The following is a 14,367-nucleotide window of genomic DNA, read 5'->3' as shown; positions in this document are numbered from 1 at the left end:
GAGGGTCCCTCCCAACGGCTTCATCCTCCTCTCCTCGCCCTTCCTTCTATCAAAATGGTTCAAGCAGGTACGTGCTCTTCTTCTCCAGACTGTATAGACTCTACCCGTATTGACTCGTTCCCCTATCTTTGTTCCTACAGGTTCGTATCCGAGCTCACCTTTCTCGCTTCAAGAACTTCCTTCCCTCTCCCTCCCTGACTCGCTTCCTCTTCTTTCTCCTCTCAGTCGGTACAGGTCCCTCTCAACCTGAACTCCATCTTCTCTGCTGCACCGCCATCGTCAACGAGCTCATTTCGGTTCACAAAGCTCAACAGCAATCGCTCAACTCTACAAAGAAACCTCCTCCGGACGTCTCCCTCAACGCCCTTCGTTCAAAGCTCGCAAAGAAGGCCGGACTCAAAGCTCTCCCTCGTCTCGTAGATATCCTCGCAGCCGTACCGGACGAGTGGAAGTCAGCTCTGGCAGGGAAGATCACCATTAAACCTATCAGGTCGGCTTCAGGTGTGAGTTTCTCTCTCTCTTTCGTCCTGTCAAAAGCTCTCGAGCTCAATTCGACGCAAGCTCACCTCCTCGCTCTCCCTCCGTCCCTTTCTCTTCCCTTTCTGTGATTCTCAGATCGCCGTAGTAGCTGTGATGTGCAAGCCTCATAGATGTCCACACGTTGCTCTCACTGGTGAGTTTCAGCTCTTCTTGCCGGCCGAAGAGAGAGTCCAACAGGGAGGAAGGAAGGAAGACTCGAGCTCACCTTTTCCCTTCCTTCCCTTCGCCTCCTTCTCTCTTCCCCCAGGAAACATCTGCGTATACTGCCCCGGAGGACCCGATTCGGACTTCGAGTACTCGACTCAATCCTACACGGGATACGAGCCAACGTCCATGCGAGCGATTCGAGCGAGGTACGATCCTTACGAGCAGGCGAAGGGGAGGATGGAGCAGCTGAAGAGTTTGGGTCATTCGGTTGATAAGGTTCGTCTTCTCTCACTTTTTTCCATATCTCAGTGCCTATCTGAGCTCTGAGCTGACTTGCTATACATCTTTTCCGTTTCTCAGATCGAGATCATGTACGTTTCTCGCTCATTCCCTCCGTTCGTTCGACCCCGAGCTCAAGCTCACCTCGACTCTCTGCCCTCTTCCTTCTTCGTTTCCTCATTCAGCATCATGGGAGGAACCTTCATGTCCATGCCGGAGGATTACCGTCACAACTTCATCGCTCAACTCCACAACTCGATGTCGGGATTCACTGGAACAGACGTCGACGAAGCCGTTCGGTTCTCGGAACAGGCAAAGATCAAGTGTGTTGGAATCACGATTGAAACGAGGCCGGATTACTGCTTGAGACCTCATCTGAGGTGAGTAGATCTGATGCAGGACGGCGTTGGAGCAGGGAGAGACGTGAGAGAAAAAGAAGGAGGAGCTCGAGCTGACTGTTTCGACGCGTCGGTTTTGGAATGGGAAACGTCAAGTCAAATGCTGAGATATGGATGCACGAGGCTGGAGATTGGAGTGCAGAGTGTGTATGAGGATGTGGCTCGGGATACGAATCGGTGAGTCTGTCTCGCTTCTCTTTCGAGAACGCCCTCGTCGTTGAGTTGAGCTGACTTCCTCTTTGTCTCGCTTTGAACAGAGGTCACACCGTCAAGGCCGTCACCGAGTCTTTCCATATGGCGAAAGATGCTGGATACAAGATCGTCGCGCATATGATGCCCGTGAGTCGCTCGACCTCAGCTTGGTTGAACTCGTCGAGGCGCGTCCTGATTTCGAAACCCCTTCTTCTTCCTTCCTCCCTCAGGATCTGCCGAACATGGGAGAGGAACGAGATATGGCTCAGTTCAAGGTTCGTCTACCTCCTCGTTCCCCATCCCTTCTTTTTATTCACACTTTCTCCTCCCTTCTCCTTCATTGTCCTCAGGAATACTTTGAAAACCCCGCCTACCGATCCGATGGGCTCAAGCTCTACCCAACCCTCGTCATTCGAGGAACAGGTCTCTACGAACTCTGGAAGGCAGGCAAATACAAGAACTATACTCCCAACGCTCTCGTCGACATCGTCGCTCGAATCATGGCCCTCGTGCCTCCTTGGACGCGAGTGTATCGAGTGCAGAGGGATATTCCGATGCCGTTGGTGTCGAGTGGAGTAGAGAACGGGAACTTGAGGGAGCTAGCGCTGGGGAGGATGAAGGATTTTGGAGTGGAGTGTAGGGATGTGAGGTATAGGGAGGTTGGAGTGAGTTTTGCGCTGCTTCGTTTCGTTTCGACGCGCCCGCCTTCCTTCGAGTCAGGAGCTGACCGGTCTCTTTATCTCCCTTTGCTTCTGCAGATTCACGAGATCCACAACGCTGTTCGACCATACCATCTCGAGCTGATCCGTCGTGATTACGTTGCGAACGGTTCGTCTTCTCTTCCTTTTCTTCGTCTCGCCTTTTCCTTCGTCGAGCCGACCTTCCCTTTCTTATCCTTCCTTTCAGGTGGTTGGGAAACGTTCCTTTCGTACGAAGACGCCGAGCAGGACGTTCTCGTCGGTCTGCTCCGTCTGAGGAAGTGCTCGGAGGAGGGAACGTTCCGAAAGGAGCTCGTGGGAGGACCGGACGGGATGGGAGCGAGTATGGTTCGAGAGCTGGTTAGTTCCCTCTCCCCGCCCATCTATCGTCGATCTCGATTACTGACCTTGTCTCCTTTCTTCTTCAGCACGTCTACGGTACCGCGATCGGTGTTCACGGACGAAATCCCAAGAAGTTCCAGCACCAGGTTCGTTTCGCCTTCTCGTTCTTCTTCGGAGGGAAAACGAAGAGCTGACTTGACTCTTCGTTCTTCGACTACTCTAGGGAATCGGAACTCTGCTCATGGAGGAAGCTGAGAGGATCGCTCGAGAGGAGCACGACAGTTTCAAGATCGCCGTGATTTCTGGTTCGTCTTCCTCTCCTCTCTCGTCGATTTTCGTTGCCGAAGCTGACCTCCTCTCTTTTTCCTCGCACAGGTATCGGAACCAGGGACTACTACCGTCGTCTGGGATATGAGCTGGACGGCGTCTACATGTCGAAATCGCTTCTCTAGGCCGGTTATCTCCCCCTCGTCGCCGTCGCCCTCCGACGTCCTTCGCATCTGTCGGATCAGCATCTCTCTTTCCCTCCCTTTTGCTTGTACTTCTATTATGCCCCTTTTGAGACCAGGCTGAAAATCTTGATCGTCCGAAAAAGCAGCTCAGGACCCTCGTTTTTCCAGTTGCTGTTGACTTTTCGCACGAAGCCGAGCTTGGCTGCTTCTCGAGTTTCTTCTTCTTATCGCTTCCCTCCCAACCACCACCCCGACTTCAAGAAACAGCCATGAGACTCACGATCAACATCGACGACCCTTCGAACATCACCTCTACTTCTCGAACCATCAACGTCAACAACGACGGACAAAGAGGGATCGATCATCCTCAACAAACTCGAGCTCAGCCCATCTCCACCACCTCCCACTTCCCTCCTCCTCCCATCGCCACCATCTCGAAGGAGGACGCAGCCTGGGCAGCGATGTATCCCGTCCCTAGGGATCTCGACATCAGTGCTAAGCCTTGGCTTCCTGGACCTCACAAATCGTTCACCTTCATCAGTGAGTCCAACGTCGCGGACGCTCGAGGGTGTCGGCCCTCGGCGTTCTTTTCTTCTCAACTTCTGTTCTCTGTGTTCGGATCTGATTGTTTTTCTGCAATCTTCCCAATCACCGAAACTTCAACCTACCACCCCCAGACGCCATCATCTGCGACCCCAAGGTTCGTGCGAACGACAGCTCTTCTCGCGTCGTCCGGAACTTCTTGGACTTGGAACTGATCATCTTCGCGTCTCTCTCCTCTTCCTCCTCCCCCCCTCTATCATTCAACGCTCGCTTCCGGTTTTGGTCTCGTAGGAAGGAACCGAAACCAAAGGCTACACTCTCAAAGTCAAGAACGGGAAGATCTTCTCGTTCGTCCCCGCGAACCTTGTGGACGACCTCTGGGAGGCTGAGGTCGAAGGAGCCACGGTCGTCGACGTCAAAGGAAAGTGGATGTCCCCCGGTCTGATTGACTGTCATACTCACGTCACTGCTGCTCCTGGAAGTGCTGTGAGTTCAGTTTATTTCATCCGAGACGCGTCGACTTGCTTTCGGAACTGACTTCTTCCTTTTTCCTTTCTCGACGATGAAGAACCTCGCAAACATTATGGGAGATCCTAGAGATGCGATCATGCTTCGATCGACTCATGTTTTGAAGGGTGAGCTCCTCGTCTCTCTTCGTCTGGGTCGCGTCGAAGTTAACTCGACTGACTTCTCCATTCTCTTCCCTTTCTTCCCAGGCATGCTCGGTCGAGGATTCACCACTGTACGCTCTCTTGGGTCCTCGTATTCTTCTGGAATCCCTACTAATCACCTCGCTTTGCCGTGAAACAGGTCAGGGATGTAGGAGGAGCGTCCAAGGCCCACGCGGATGCGACCGACGAATGGTGAGATGAGGAAGAGTTTCCATCTCTCCGTTTCCTCCCTCTGACTCCATCTTCTGACCGTCGTATTTGTGTTGACAGGCTCGTCCCTGGACCTCGAGTCTTCCAAGGAGGTCCCATCCTCTCTCAGACAGGAGGACATGTGAGTCGAAGAGGAAACAAGGAGACCCGTCGCTCGACGCGTCGAGTCTTTCGCTGACCAACTCGGGGTTCTTCTTCTATTTCTCCAGGGAGATAGCACCGATCCCAACGGAGACCCAGCCTCAGGATGTCATGGTCACGGTGGAGGAGTCGTCGACGGTGTTGACGCCTGCCTTAGAGCTGCCCGAGACGCCATGCGGAAGGGAGCCGATCACATCAAAGTTTGCGTGAGTGCTGCACGCGTCTCTTTTTCCCTACTCTCTCAACTACGAGCAACTAACTCGGTTTTCAGATCCACAGACGAGCGGAGGAGTCGGTTCGATCACGGACGCGCTCGAGGCAATCCAATTCACCATTCCAGAGCTTCAAGCGATCACTACGACCGTCAGACAGATGGGAGGACGTCTCGTTACATCTCACTGCTACACCAGCGCCGGTATTCGACACTCCATTGAGGGTGGAGTTGGAGGAATCGAGCACGGAAATCAGCTCGTGAGTTTCCGAAGTTTGCTTCTGGCCTTCTCCGACCGCAATCTGACTCGAATTTATTCTTTCAGGACAAACCCACCGCTAAACTTATGGCTGAGAAGGGAATCTACCTTACTCCTACCCTCGCAGTTCACACTGTGAGTCTGCATCTGTCGTCGCGTCTCAACTCCCGAACTGACCTTTCGTCGCTTGCCTCCTCTTTCGATTACGAACTCGCTCAGATGCTCTCCAAGGAACCTTTCATCAAGTTCCTCATTCCTTCTCAGGTTGCCAAGAACGAGCTCGTCCGAGTCGCTGGATTGCAGGCGTGAGTTCGGGACAGTTTTCGCTTCGACGTTCGACTGCCTCACCTCTCGACTTTCCCTTCGATGTGGACAGTATCCAAAACGCGGAGGAGGCTGGTGTAACGGTATGCTACGGATCAGACATGGTCGGAGCTATGCAGCCCTTCCAAACGAACGAGTTCGTGACGAGAGCGTCGGTGAGCACGAATGAAGGCTGCGATTGCTAGAGACGTCGCTGATCGTCGACTCGTTCGATCTCACAGGTTCTTCCGCCGGCCGTTGTCTATAAGCAAGCAACCACAAACGGAGGTAAGCACCGAAGTGGTGGAAGGGAGGTAGAGACAGCGTAGAAATCGAATTGACGCGACTCAAAGTGCTGACATCGTCTCCCCCTTCTTTCCTCCTTTCGCAGCCGATCTCGTAGGACACCCAAAGACTCTCGGAACCATCACTACTGTCGGAGCGTTTGCAGATATTCTCATCCTGCAAGACTGTCCATTCGGGGATGGTGAGTCCTTCCTTTCCTCCCGTCGACGTTCTCCTTTCGCCTCTTCGAGAACCTATGCTGATGAGCTTACTTCTTCTCTCGGATCCCAAGTCACCATTTTCGACCGACCTGCCGAAAACCTACTCGCCATCATCAAGGACGGACGAGTCGTTCGTTCCAGGGTTGACGGTCTGGAGGTCGAAATCCCTCTCTAAACGAAACCACCTTCTACAGCCCCTTCTTCTCTTGGTATTATGTTGTTCGTTAATGACGGTCATGCTTCGTCCTTTAAGGAAAGCGTGGAGACGTCCTATCTCGCAAGAAACGTCAGGGAGTTGAGGCGAGAAGGGGAGGAGATCGAGTCAAGGCCGATGTCGGTGATCCGTCTTCTCGTATTAGTTCGCTCAAGGCTGAGGGTCAAGACTCATGACCAAGAAGGCAGTACCGTATATACATATTCAATAATTGCTGGGAGCCCTAAGTCGAAGGAGATAAACAGAGAGAGGAGAAGGAAGGCACGAGGCGATCGCGCGCGTCGTCCTCCAAGTCGTGTCGTCGTAAGGAAGAGGGAAAGAGGTAGCGAAGGATACAGGGTAGGACCTGGTCGATCCGAGAAGGGTATTCCATGAGTTCAAGTTCCAGAGAGAGGGGGGATAGTCGAGTCGAGAAGATCAAGTTGAGAGCAAACCGCGTCCATCCGTTCACTGTTGTACGAGAGAAGGACCTCCAGGGTCAGCATGTTCTTCTTCACAAGGGAGGAGTAAGAAGGCTTGTTTATGTCTTCTGTTTGATCTTCAGTGCACCAGAGCCTCCAACGGGCTGCCTTTCGAGAAAGGAAGGCAAGGAAGAGAAGTGAGCTGAACGAACCTTGACTAGACTTCGAACACCAGCCCCTCCGTCGGACAACCCCATCTTCTTGTTGATCTCGAGGACTTCTCGTTCGTAGGGAGCTATAGTAGGAAAACAGGAAGACGAGGAATCAGCTCTGAGCTCTGGAACAAAGGAAGGGGGACGTTCAAACTCACTGAGCTTCTTCTCCTCCTTCTGTCTCTTCTCCGCCGGCGAGTCTCCCTCCGCTGCAGCTCCAGCAGCTCGCTTCTTGTTTCGGTTCTTCTGTGGAAGCGGAAGCAAAAAGTATCAGCTCGATGTTTGGGGTAGGCCCGAGGCAGGTAGGGACGAACGAAGCGATCATCGACGGCCTTTTTCCTGGAGGGAGGAAGGGAAGGGGGGTGAGCTTGATCGAAGCTGACACTCTTCTGCCCTTCTGGTACTAGAGAATGGGACTGACCTGGCAAGAGCTTCTTCCTTCTTCTTCTTTGCTTCTTCCTCCTGCAAGGTTCATAGGAATCAAAGAGGCAGTCAGAGAACTAGAACTCTTGAAGGAAGAAGAGAGGGAAGGAAGGAGGACGTTGAGCTCAACGACCCTTTGGACTCACCCTCGAGAGTCGAACGACCTTCTTGATGACGGGAAGAGATGGAGTAACGGGCTTGCTTGAAGCTTCTCCTGCTGAAGTAGATGCCGGGGGGTAAGGGGCGGACATGTTTGAAGGTTTAGGCGAGGATGGTGTTTGAGGGGGGGAAAGGGTCGAGCCGAAAGTGATAGGTCGTCGTTTCCATCGCGACGACGGTCTTCAGCCGACTCGCTACAAATGCACTGTTAGATTCCCATGGAGCTGCTTGGTTGGGCCAGAACTTGACTTTGTTCTGATGGTCTTGATAGAGCGTCAACTTTCTGGGCCGCAAAACGCGTGCGTCCCTGGCTTGAGAACGAAGAAGGGCCGAGATCGAACTGGAGATCCAGCTGGACTGAGCAGTAGAGGTCGACGTTCCAGAAGGATAGCTGGTACCTTTCTCGAGAAGATGAATCACCCAGAAGACGCTCCAGCGATTGTCAGGACAGGAAAGCCATCGATCCAGTGCAGACGCGTCGCCCGGCTTTGTTCCTCCCCTTCCCACGACGCTCAACCCCGAGATCGATTCGTAGTGCACGACTAGAAGGAACAAATGAGTATCCGCAAATCAGTCAGCACAGATCTAGCAATACGGCGAAGCAGAGGAAGAAACTCACCGTCGAAGCGCTCGAACGACCCGACTCTCGTTCGCTCTTCACATTTCGCCCCGATTGATATCCCGTCTGCAGATCCGTGAGTTCTGCCCACTCGTATTGATATCCTACAAGACACCTTTGTTCAAAGTCGAAGTCGAGGAAGGGGAGAGGGAGGGAGGGAGGGAAGGAGGGAAGAAGCGAGGAGGAGAGACACGTTGTTTTAGATGACTCGAAACTGCTCAACAGAGAATACGAGTCAGTCTTCTCTTAAATCCCTGACAAACAGGTGTATCAGCAAGTATCAGCTCACCATGTTGTTCTTCACGTTGGACTTCAAGCCCGTCCAAGCTCCATCTTCCGTCGAAAGCGAGGTCTGGCCTCCATCTCGTTCGAGAAGTCTCTGATGAGCGAGAGCGTCCTGCTCGGCTAACGTTAGAGGTTTGGAGGCGTCCATACGTGGAGGAGACGACTCTCCTGGGGAGGAAGTAGTGTCAGAGGCAGCTGGAGCGGTGGAAGGAGTGGAGGTCGTGGGGCTGGGAGGAGGAGGAGGAGAGGAGGAGGAGGGTGCCGGAAAGGTTGGCTTCGACGAGGAAGAGGGCTTGAGGCTCATAAGGCGACGTAGTTGTGTAGAAGAGGGTTTGATAGTGAGAAGAAGGGACATGGTGAAGATTGTTGTAGAATCGATGCTGGTGGTTTGCGAGAAGAAAGAAGTGGGAGGGGGAGGTGTGAGCTCACCGACGATTTCACTCAGCCCTCCCTTCTTTCTTTCTTCCCTCTTGACTCCCAGCATCTCGCCGACTCGCGTTGAGAAATACTTCACGTCTCATTGTGGTCCTCCTATTCTCTCTCTGACGCGCTCTGGCAGCTCATCCCGTTTCCCCCTCTCTCTTCAGAGGGGGCTTCAAGCTCACTGACTCCGACGACTCTCCTCCCTCTCTTCCCCCGATTCTGTCTTCCTCTTGCTTTCCTCCAACCTCGACGACCTATCCACGCTCTTTCTCTTCATCTTTTGGAACACGAGTCTCCTTTCCCCTTTCCCTACTTCTTCTCCCTATCCTCCTCTATCCGCCATGGTTCCTTCGCTCTTCCCTCTTCTCTCCCTCCTCCCCTTCCTCCCTTCGATCCTCGCTCAGTCGAACCTCGCGGATTTCCAGAACACCATTCTCGCTGGATTGCAAGATCAGGGCCTTACTCAGAGCACTGCAGTCCTGGCATCTCTGGCATCAAATTCGAACGCGACCGCTCTTCTGCAAAAGATCTACTCGACGCACAACGAAACCGTTTGGTGCGTCTTCTTCTCTCTCCTTCCTTCGGAAACGATGCTTAGCTTTTCGACGAACGATTTTCTGATCGTCTTCTTCCCCTTCTTCTCTCAGGACCTTCTACGCCCCAACGAACGACGCTTGGGCGGCAGCGAACACCACTGGACTCGACCTCGTTTCAGTCCTCGCCAACCACTTCGCCGGCTCTTCGATCAATCCTAGCTATGTTACGCCCAACTTCACAGTCGTCAACACCGCTGGAACCAACTCCCTCCTTCCTGCTATCAACGGAACGGCTTCGTCGGATCCCTTGGTCGTCGTTCAGTCTTCTTCCCAGCTTCCCGTCGTGATGGGATCCGACTGGAACGCCTCTGCGTCGACCGCTGGAGGGCCATACGGAGTTCAGGTCGTTCCTATTGACAGGGTGAGCTTATCCCTTCTGTCTCCGAGCCGAGAGAACAAGAGCTGGTCGCTGAATTGAGCCCTCTTCGTGCAGGTCATCACTCCTCCTCCCGTCCTCTCCGTCGCTCTCACTCAGGACCTCATTACTCAAGCGTTCAACTCTACAGTCAACACCAACTTCACCTCCCTCGTCTCATTCCTTGACAGCTTCGGATACCTCAAACAGTTCGAGGTGAGCTCACCGTCGCGTCGTTTACTTCAGCTCGTCAACCGCCGTCGCTGACTCTTTCGCTCTCTCTTTAACCTCGCAGGCCGTCGATAAGGGATTCACCATCTTCGCTCCCACCGACGCTGCGTTCCAAGAGTCTGCTGCCGAGCTCGCTGCCCTCTCCGACAAGGAGAAAGCCATCGTTGCGATGAACCATGTTGATCTTCTCCCTTTCGGTTTCTTCCCTTCGGGCATCGTTCTGACGCGTTCGATACTTGTCTACAGGTTTTCCAAGGAGTCGTACTTTACTCTCCCGTCCTCGCAGGATCAGCTCAACTCTCCTCGTCCTCTGGAGGTCGACTCTCGTGGTGTCGAGACTGTGGAAACTCGACTGGTCAGGACGGACTTTCCCTCCTCGTCGTTGGAACCAACATCTCCGCTCCCGTTCTCAGAACCGACGTCATGCTGGCCAACGGAGTTCTCCACGTTATCGACGGGATTCTCTTGAACACGAAGGTCGGTCCATCTCTGTCTCTCTTCTCGAGAGAAAGCGTTCCTTCGACTGACTCGGTTCTCCTTTCGTTCTTGCTCGTGCTCAGAACAACACCAAGACCGCGAACCAGGCGTAAGTGTATCTCTTTCTCGCTCTGAGCTTTCCCAAACTCAATAAAGACTCAGTCTTCGTGCGCCCTAGGTTCGACGCGTCACAACTGACCCCTTTCTGCCCTCTTTCCTTCGCCTCCCAGCCCAACCAAGACCAGCACCACCATCAAGGCCTCTACCGCTACCTCCACCTCTACCGGTATCTCCCAATCTGGAGCTGCTCTCCCCGTCCTCCCTTTGAACGGTTTCGCTGGCTCTTTCGTCGGACTCCTCTCCTTCGCTCTTGCTGGTGCCGTCGCTTTCGTTCTTTAGATTTTTTCCGCCCTCTTGTATACCCGACTCTACTCTTCGTCTCTCTCCGTCTCTCTCTGGGCTTTTTTCGTTCCGTTCCTCGTTTTGTTTCTCGATCTTTGCTCGACTCGACTTCAACCTCGGACGTCCTCCTTTACTCTACTTTACTTGCTTTGGCAGACTTTCGACTTGCGTTACACTCTTTGAACCTCTTACTTGGAAGCATGATCCCTTTCATGGGCCCTCCTGATTGCTTGACGAGGGAAGGGAAGACGGAGATTCGCGACGCGTCCTTTTCCCCGACGCTCATCCGTCCGCTCTCTTCTGCCCTTCTTTGCCCTCCTTTTCGTCTTCGTCGGATGGCATGTCTTCCAAGGAGTTTAAACCGATGCAGCTGCTAATTTTTCCGGACGCTCTTTGACCCCCTATCTAGAGAACAGCGTCGGAAGGACGGAGAAACCTGAGAGGAGGGAGGAAAGGGCGAAAAGGAAAAAACAGAGAAACCTTTCCCTTCTTCATCACGATCTCGTCAAAGTTTTCTCTCTACGAGCTCTCAAGTTCAAAGCTCTCGACGAGAAGCACGTCTATTTTCTACCTCGGAGGCGTCTTTTACGTTATTTTTTGATTCCGCTTTCTTCGACTGCGAACTCTTGTGGCGGGGAGGAACGCTCGTTCTCCTTTTCCCTTCTTCTTGCCTCCCAACACCCATCTTCCCTCAAGACCTCAAGAACAACCCCCCTCTCCTCTCCCCTTTCTCGTCCTCTCTGGCTCCAGCCACCCTTCACCTTCTCCAACCCCCGAAATCCCATCGACCGAACACACCCTTAGTGAGTAGGAGTAGAGAAAGGAAGGAGGAAGGAAGGACCCAAGCCATCGTTCCCTGACCCCCCCCGTTTCGTTCGCTTCCTCTGTTTCTTGCAGCCAAATCTAGCTTTCACAATGTTCTTCTCTCAGTAAATCAACCGAGTCAACCCAGATCTAACCAGATTCCAATCTACGAATAGTGAGTCAGCATGTATGCATACGTTATAAACGAGAGAGAGTGGAAAGCTGATCTTTGAACGTTCGCCTCCTTCCCTTCCCCTCTCTTCCTCTCTCCTCTTCTCTTTGCTTCCTCTTCGTCCCTCCCTCCCTCCCTTGCACCCGATCCAGTGCCCTTCACCCCCCCAGCCCTTCTTCAAACCTCTCTCCAGGTTCTGACTTCTCGTCTCTCTTCCGAAATGCGTACGTTTCCTCTTCTTCCTTCCTCGCTTGAACCAGGTGGGCCGTTCCACTCCGGTGGCAAAATCTCCACCCTTTCCCCTTTCCTCTTCTTCTTTTCTATACTTTTCGAGCAACTGGGAGGGAGAGCTTCTCGCTCGTTATCTCTTGATCTTGGGCTCGTTCCTTCTCTCTCACCCAGGAAGGGAGAAGGATCCCGGATTTCAAGCAAACTCATCGTTGCCAATTCAAAAAAGGAAAAGCCCTATCGCTGACCTCCCCTTCCTTCCTTCCCTCTTCCTTTCAGGTCCTTAACCACCCAACCCTCCTGCTTCGGCACCCTCAACACCCTTCTTCAACATGGTCAGTTTGAAAAATCGTTGTCTCTCTCGTTCGAATCCATGTCAGGTTCCTACCCTCGAAGCTAACGATTAAGCCCCTTCCGTCTCCCCTCCCTCTCCCTACACAGGTCTCCCCAACTCCCTACCCCCTTTGCCTACTAGACTCCCTTACAACCACACCACCCCTCAAAACTCCGTACCGTCCACTTCGGTTCCTCCCTTCATCCCTCCGTCCCTCCACCCAGCCTACGCTTCCCTTCGACAGCAGCCAGCTACTCCTCCCTCTCTTCCTCCCCTCCCTCGACACGCTCACCAACCGAGCTCAACTCCCAACCCTTCTCTAAACTCTTTCGAGTCCCTCTTCAACAACCAAAAACCCATAACATCCGACGACATGCTCACCAACAAAGCCTTCGGTTTCGGCTCGTTCAACGAGCTCGAGGTCGCGCCCTCGGCGTCCATCAACTCTTCTTCTTCGTCCATCTCTCCCGCGGAGGCTCCTTCGGGTTCGTTCGAGCAGGGATCTGCAAAGTTCGGTGATACTCTGGCGGTTCCTACTGCTGGTGAGTCTTCGAATCCCTCTCTCCCTTCTCGTGTTCCTTCTCACTTCGTCTCGCTTTTTTCGCCCTTCTTCTCGTACTGACTTTTCGACGCGTTTTCTCCCTCTGTTCTCTCTCCAGGTGCGTCTTCGGACTTCTTCGACCCTTGCAACTTCGATCTCGGAAACTTCTTCGATCAGGCTGGATCTCCCACTCCCAACCTCGACTACTCCCCTCTCTCCTCCTTCTCTGCGTCTCCCGAGTGGGGATCCACCGCTCTCTTTGGAGACGCCGGGGTTGCTGCTGGAGTTGTTGACGACTCTCCGTTCGTTCCTTTCCCTTCCTTTCGGATCTATCTCGTTCCATCTCTCCTGCGTACTTACCCTCCTTCCTTCTCTTTCTTTCCTCCCTCTCCTCAGCCCCGTCCGAACCGAGGACTCTTTCGACTTCTCCTTCGGCGATCTTCCCCTCTTCGGATCGTCGTCGTACTCCTGCAAGCCGGCCGACCCTCTCCCTCCCGACTTCACCTCCCTCGAGGCTTCCCTCGCCCACTTCCCCTTCGACTCCACCTTCTCCCTCCCTCTTCGATCGTCCCCAGTCGAGGAGAACGTCGTCGTCGCTCCCGCTCCCACCCCTCAGGTTCAGAACACCTACTACACTCCCGTCGTCGCTCCCTCGGAGTTCTTCCCTTCCCCTGGACTCCCCTTCGACTCTCGACCTCTCCCTCCTCACTCCGAACCCTCCACCACCCCTTCCACTCGTCCCATCGCTGCTCTTCGACGATCCACCGCTCCCACCGGTCACCGAAAGGGCATCGTCCCCGATCAGCTCCTCTCCCTCGATGCTCCCACCCAGGCGAGGAACTACGTCTCGGAATCGTCGACTTCCAAGAAGAAGGTCCCTGCCGCGTTCGAAGGTCGAAAGGACAAGGAGACCAAGAAGCAGCGAAAGGGGTCCAAGAACTCCACCACCCACGACGACGACGAACCTTCAACCTCCCTCCAGGATCCTACCTCCTCCGACCTCCCAGCCTCCCTCGAGGACGCCATCGCCGCCAAACGACGAAACAACACCATCGCCGCTCGTCGATCTCGACACAGGAAACTCGCTCACCTCCAAGGTCTCGAGTCCCTCGTTGGGATCCTCGGAGAGGAGAGGGATACCCTCCTTCGATTCGCCGAGGCGGCGATGGCGATGCACCCAGAGTTGATGGCGATGGACGGATGGGGAGAGAAGATTCGAGGTCTCGGTGACGGATCGGGTGCGATGGGAACGACGGCTGGAGAGACGGAGGCGAGGAGGCTGATGACGGAGGCGTTCGGGGAGGAGGAGGACTAAGACGACGAATGGTCCTTTGCTCTTCTTGGTGTTCGAACCACCTACACAAAAGTGTCGTCTAGATACAACTCTCTTTTCTTTCTCGTTCTCGTTCTCGATCTCTCTCTCCTTTCTAGTGTTTCCCCGCCCTCGGCTTCTTCCTCCTAGTGACTCGACTCGACTCGTTCTCGGCTCTCAGACTCCCCTCCTACGACTCCCTCTCTTTTGACTCGCTTGGCTCTTCGACTTCTTTTTGGCTCTCTGCTCTCTCTGACTCACAACCCAACTTCCATGACTCCCTCTTC

General features: G+C 53.8%; 5 protein-coding genes across 5 annotated transcripts; 4 read left to right on the top strand and 1 right to left on the bottom strand.

Moving 5' to 3' along the window:
- The first annotated feature begins 8 nt into the window (after positions 1-8).
- On the top strand, positions 9-3,166 carry ELP3 (Elongator subunit ELP3). Its single transcript, XM_076639171.1, has 15 exons — positions 9-67; positions 226-503; positions 616-673; positions 788-963; positions 1,048-1,058; positions 1,152-1,346; positions 1,461-1,541; positions 1,622-1,703; positions 1,787-1,831; positions 1,907-2,221; positions 2,315-2,384; positions 2,463-2,614; positions 2,683-2,742; positions 2,820-2,901; positions 2,972-3,166. Exons 1-15 carry the CDS (start codon positions 55-57, stop codon positions 3,046-3,048), a joined length of 1,695 nt encoding a protein of 564 aa, XP_076499063.1. The 5' UTR covers positions 9-54; the 3' UTR covers positions 3,049-3,166.
- A 124-nt stretch (positions 3,167-3,290) lies between these two features.
- On the top strand, positions 3,291-6,230 carry BDY24DRAFT_380424 (uncharacterized protein). The gene is made up of 15 exons (XM_076639170.1): positions 3,291-3,588; positions 3,726-3,748; positions 3,883-4,077; positions 4,160-4,226; positions 4,308-4,333; positions 4,402-4,454; positions 4,533-4,593; positions 4,682-4,819; positions 4,893-5,084; positions 5,150-5,218; positions 5,303-5,388; positions 5,460-5,562; positions 5,629-5,674; positions 5,778-5,873; positions 5,964-6,230. The coding sequence occupies exons 1-15, from the start codon at positions 3,318-3,320 to the stop codon at positions 6,065-6,067; spliced, it is 1,530 nt and encodes a 509-aa protein (XP_076499062.1). The 5' UTR covers positions 3,291-3,317; the 3' UTR covers positions 6,068-6,230.
- Positions 6,231-8,027: 1,797 nt separating this feature from the next.
- Positions 8,028-8,589, bottom strand: BDY24DRAFT_380422 (uncharacterized protein). The gene is made up of 2 exons (XM_076639169.1): positions 8,210-8,589; positions 8,028-8,134 (listed from the first exon to the last, which is right to left on the bottom strand). The coding sequence occupies exons 1-2, from the start codon at positions 8,558-8,560 to the stop codon at positions 8,120-8,122; spliced, it is 366 nt and encodes a 121-aa protein (XP_076499061.1). The 5' UTR covers positions 8,561-8,589; the 3' UTR covers positions 8,028-8,119.
- A 380-nt stretch (positions 8,590-8,969) lies between these two features.
- On the top strand, positions 8,970-10,732 carry BDY24DRAFT_439141 (fasciclin domain-containing protein; the record flags this gene model as incomplete). The annotated part of the gene is made up of 7 exons (XM_076644421.1): positions 8,970-9,184; positions 9,276-9,585; positions 9,658-9,795; positions 9,875-9,988; positions 10,057-10,287; positions 10,371-10,396; positions 10,518-10,732. 7 exons carry the CDS (start codon positions 8,970-8,972, stop codon positions 10,684-10,686), a joined length of 1,203 nt encoding a protein of 400 aa, XP_076499060.1. The 3' UTR covers positions 10,687-10,732.
- A 2,790-nt stretch (positions 10,733-13,522) lies between these two features.
- BDY24DRAFT_325407 (bZIP transcription factor) lies at positions 13,523-13,882 on the top strand (the record flags this gene model as incomplete). The annotated part of the gene is made up of 1 exon (XM_076637059.1): positions 13,523-13,882. A coding segment is annotated over one exon (360 nt), but the record flags the coding sequence as incomplete, so codon positions are not given.
- Between the last annotated feature and the right edge of the window lie 485 nt (positions 13,883-14,367).

Source organism: Mrakia frigida, assembly GCF_051309035.1.
Source record: "Mrakia frigida strain ATCC 22029 unplaced genomic scaffold BDY24scaffold_6, whole genome shotgun sequence".
Lineage (NCBI taxonomy): Eukaryota > Fungi > Basidiomycota > Tremellomycetes > Cystofilobasidiales > Mrakiaceae > Mrakia > Mrakia frigida.
This window is presented reverse-complemented; position numbering and strand designations above follow the sequence as displayed.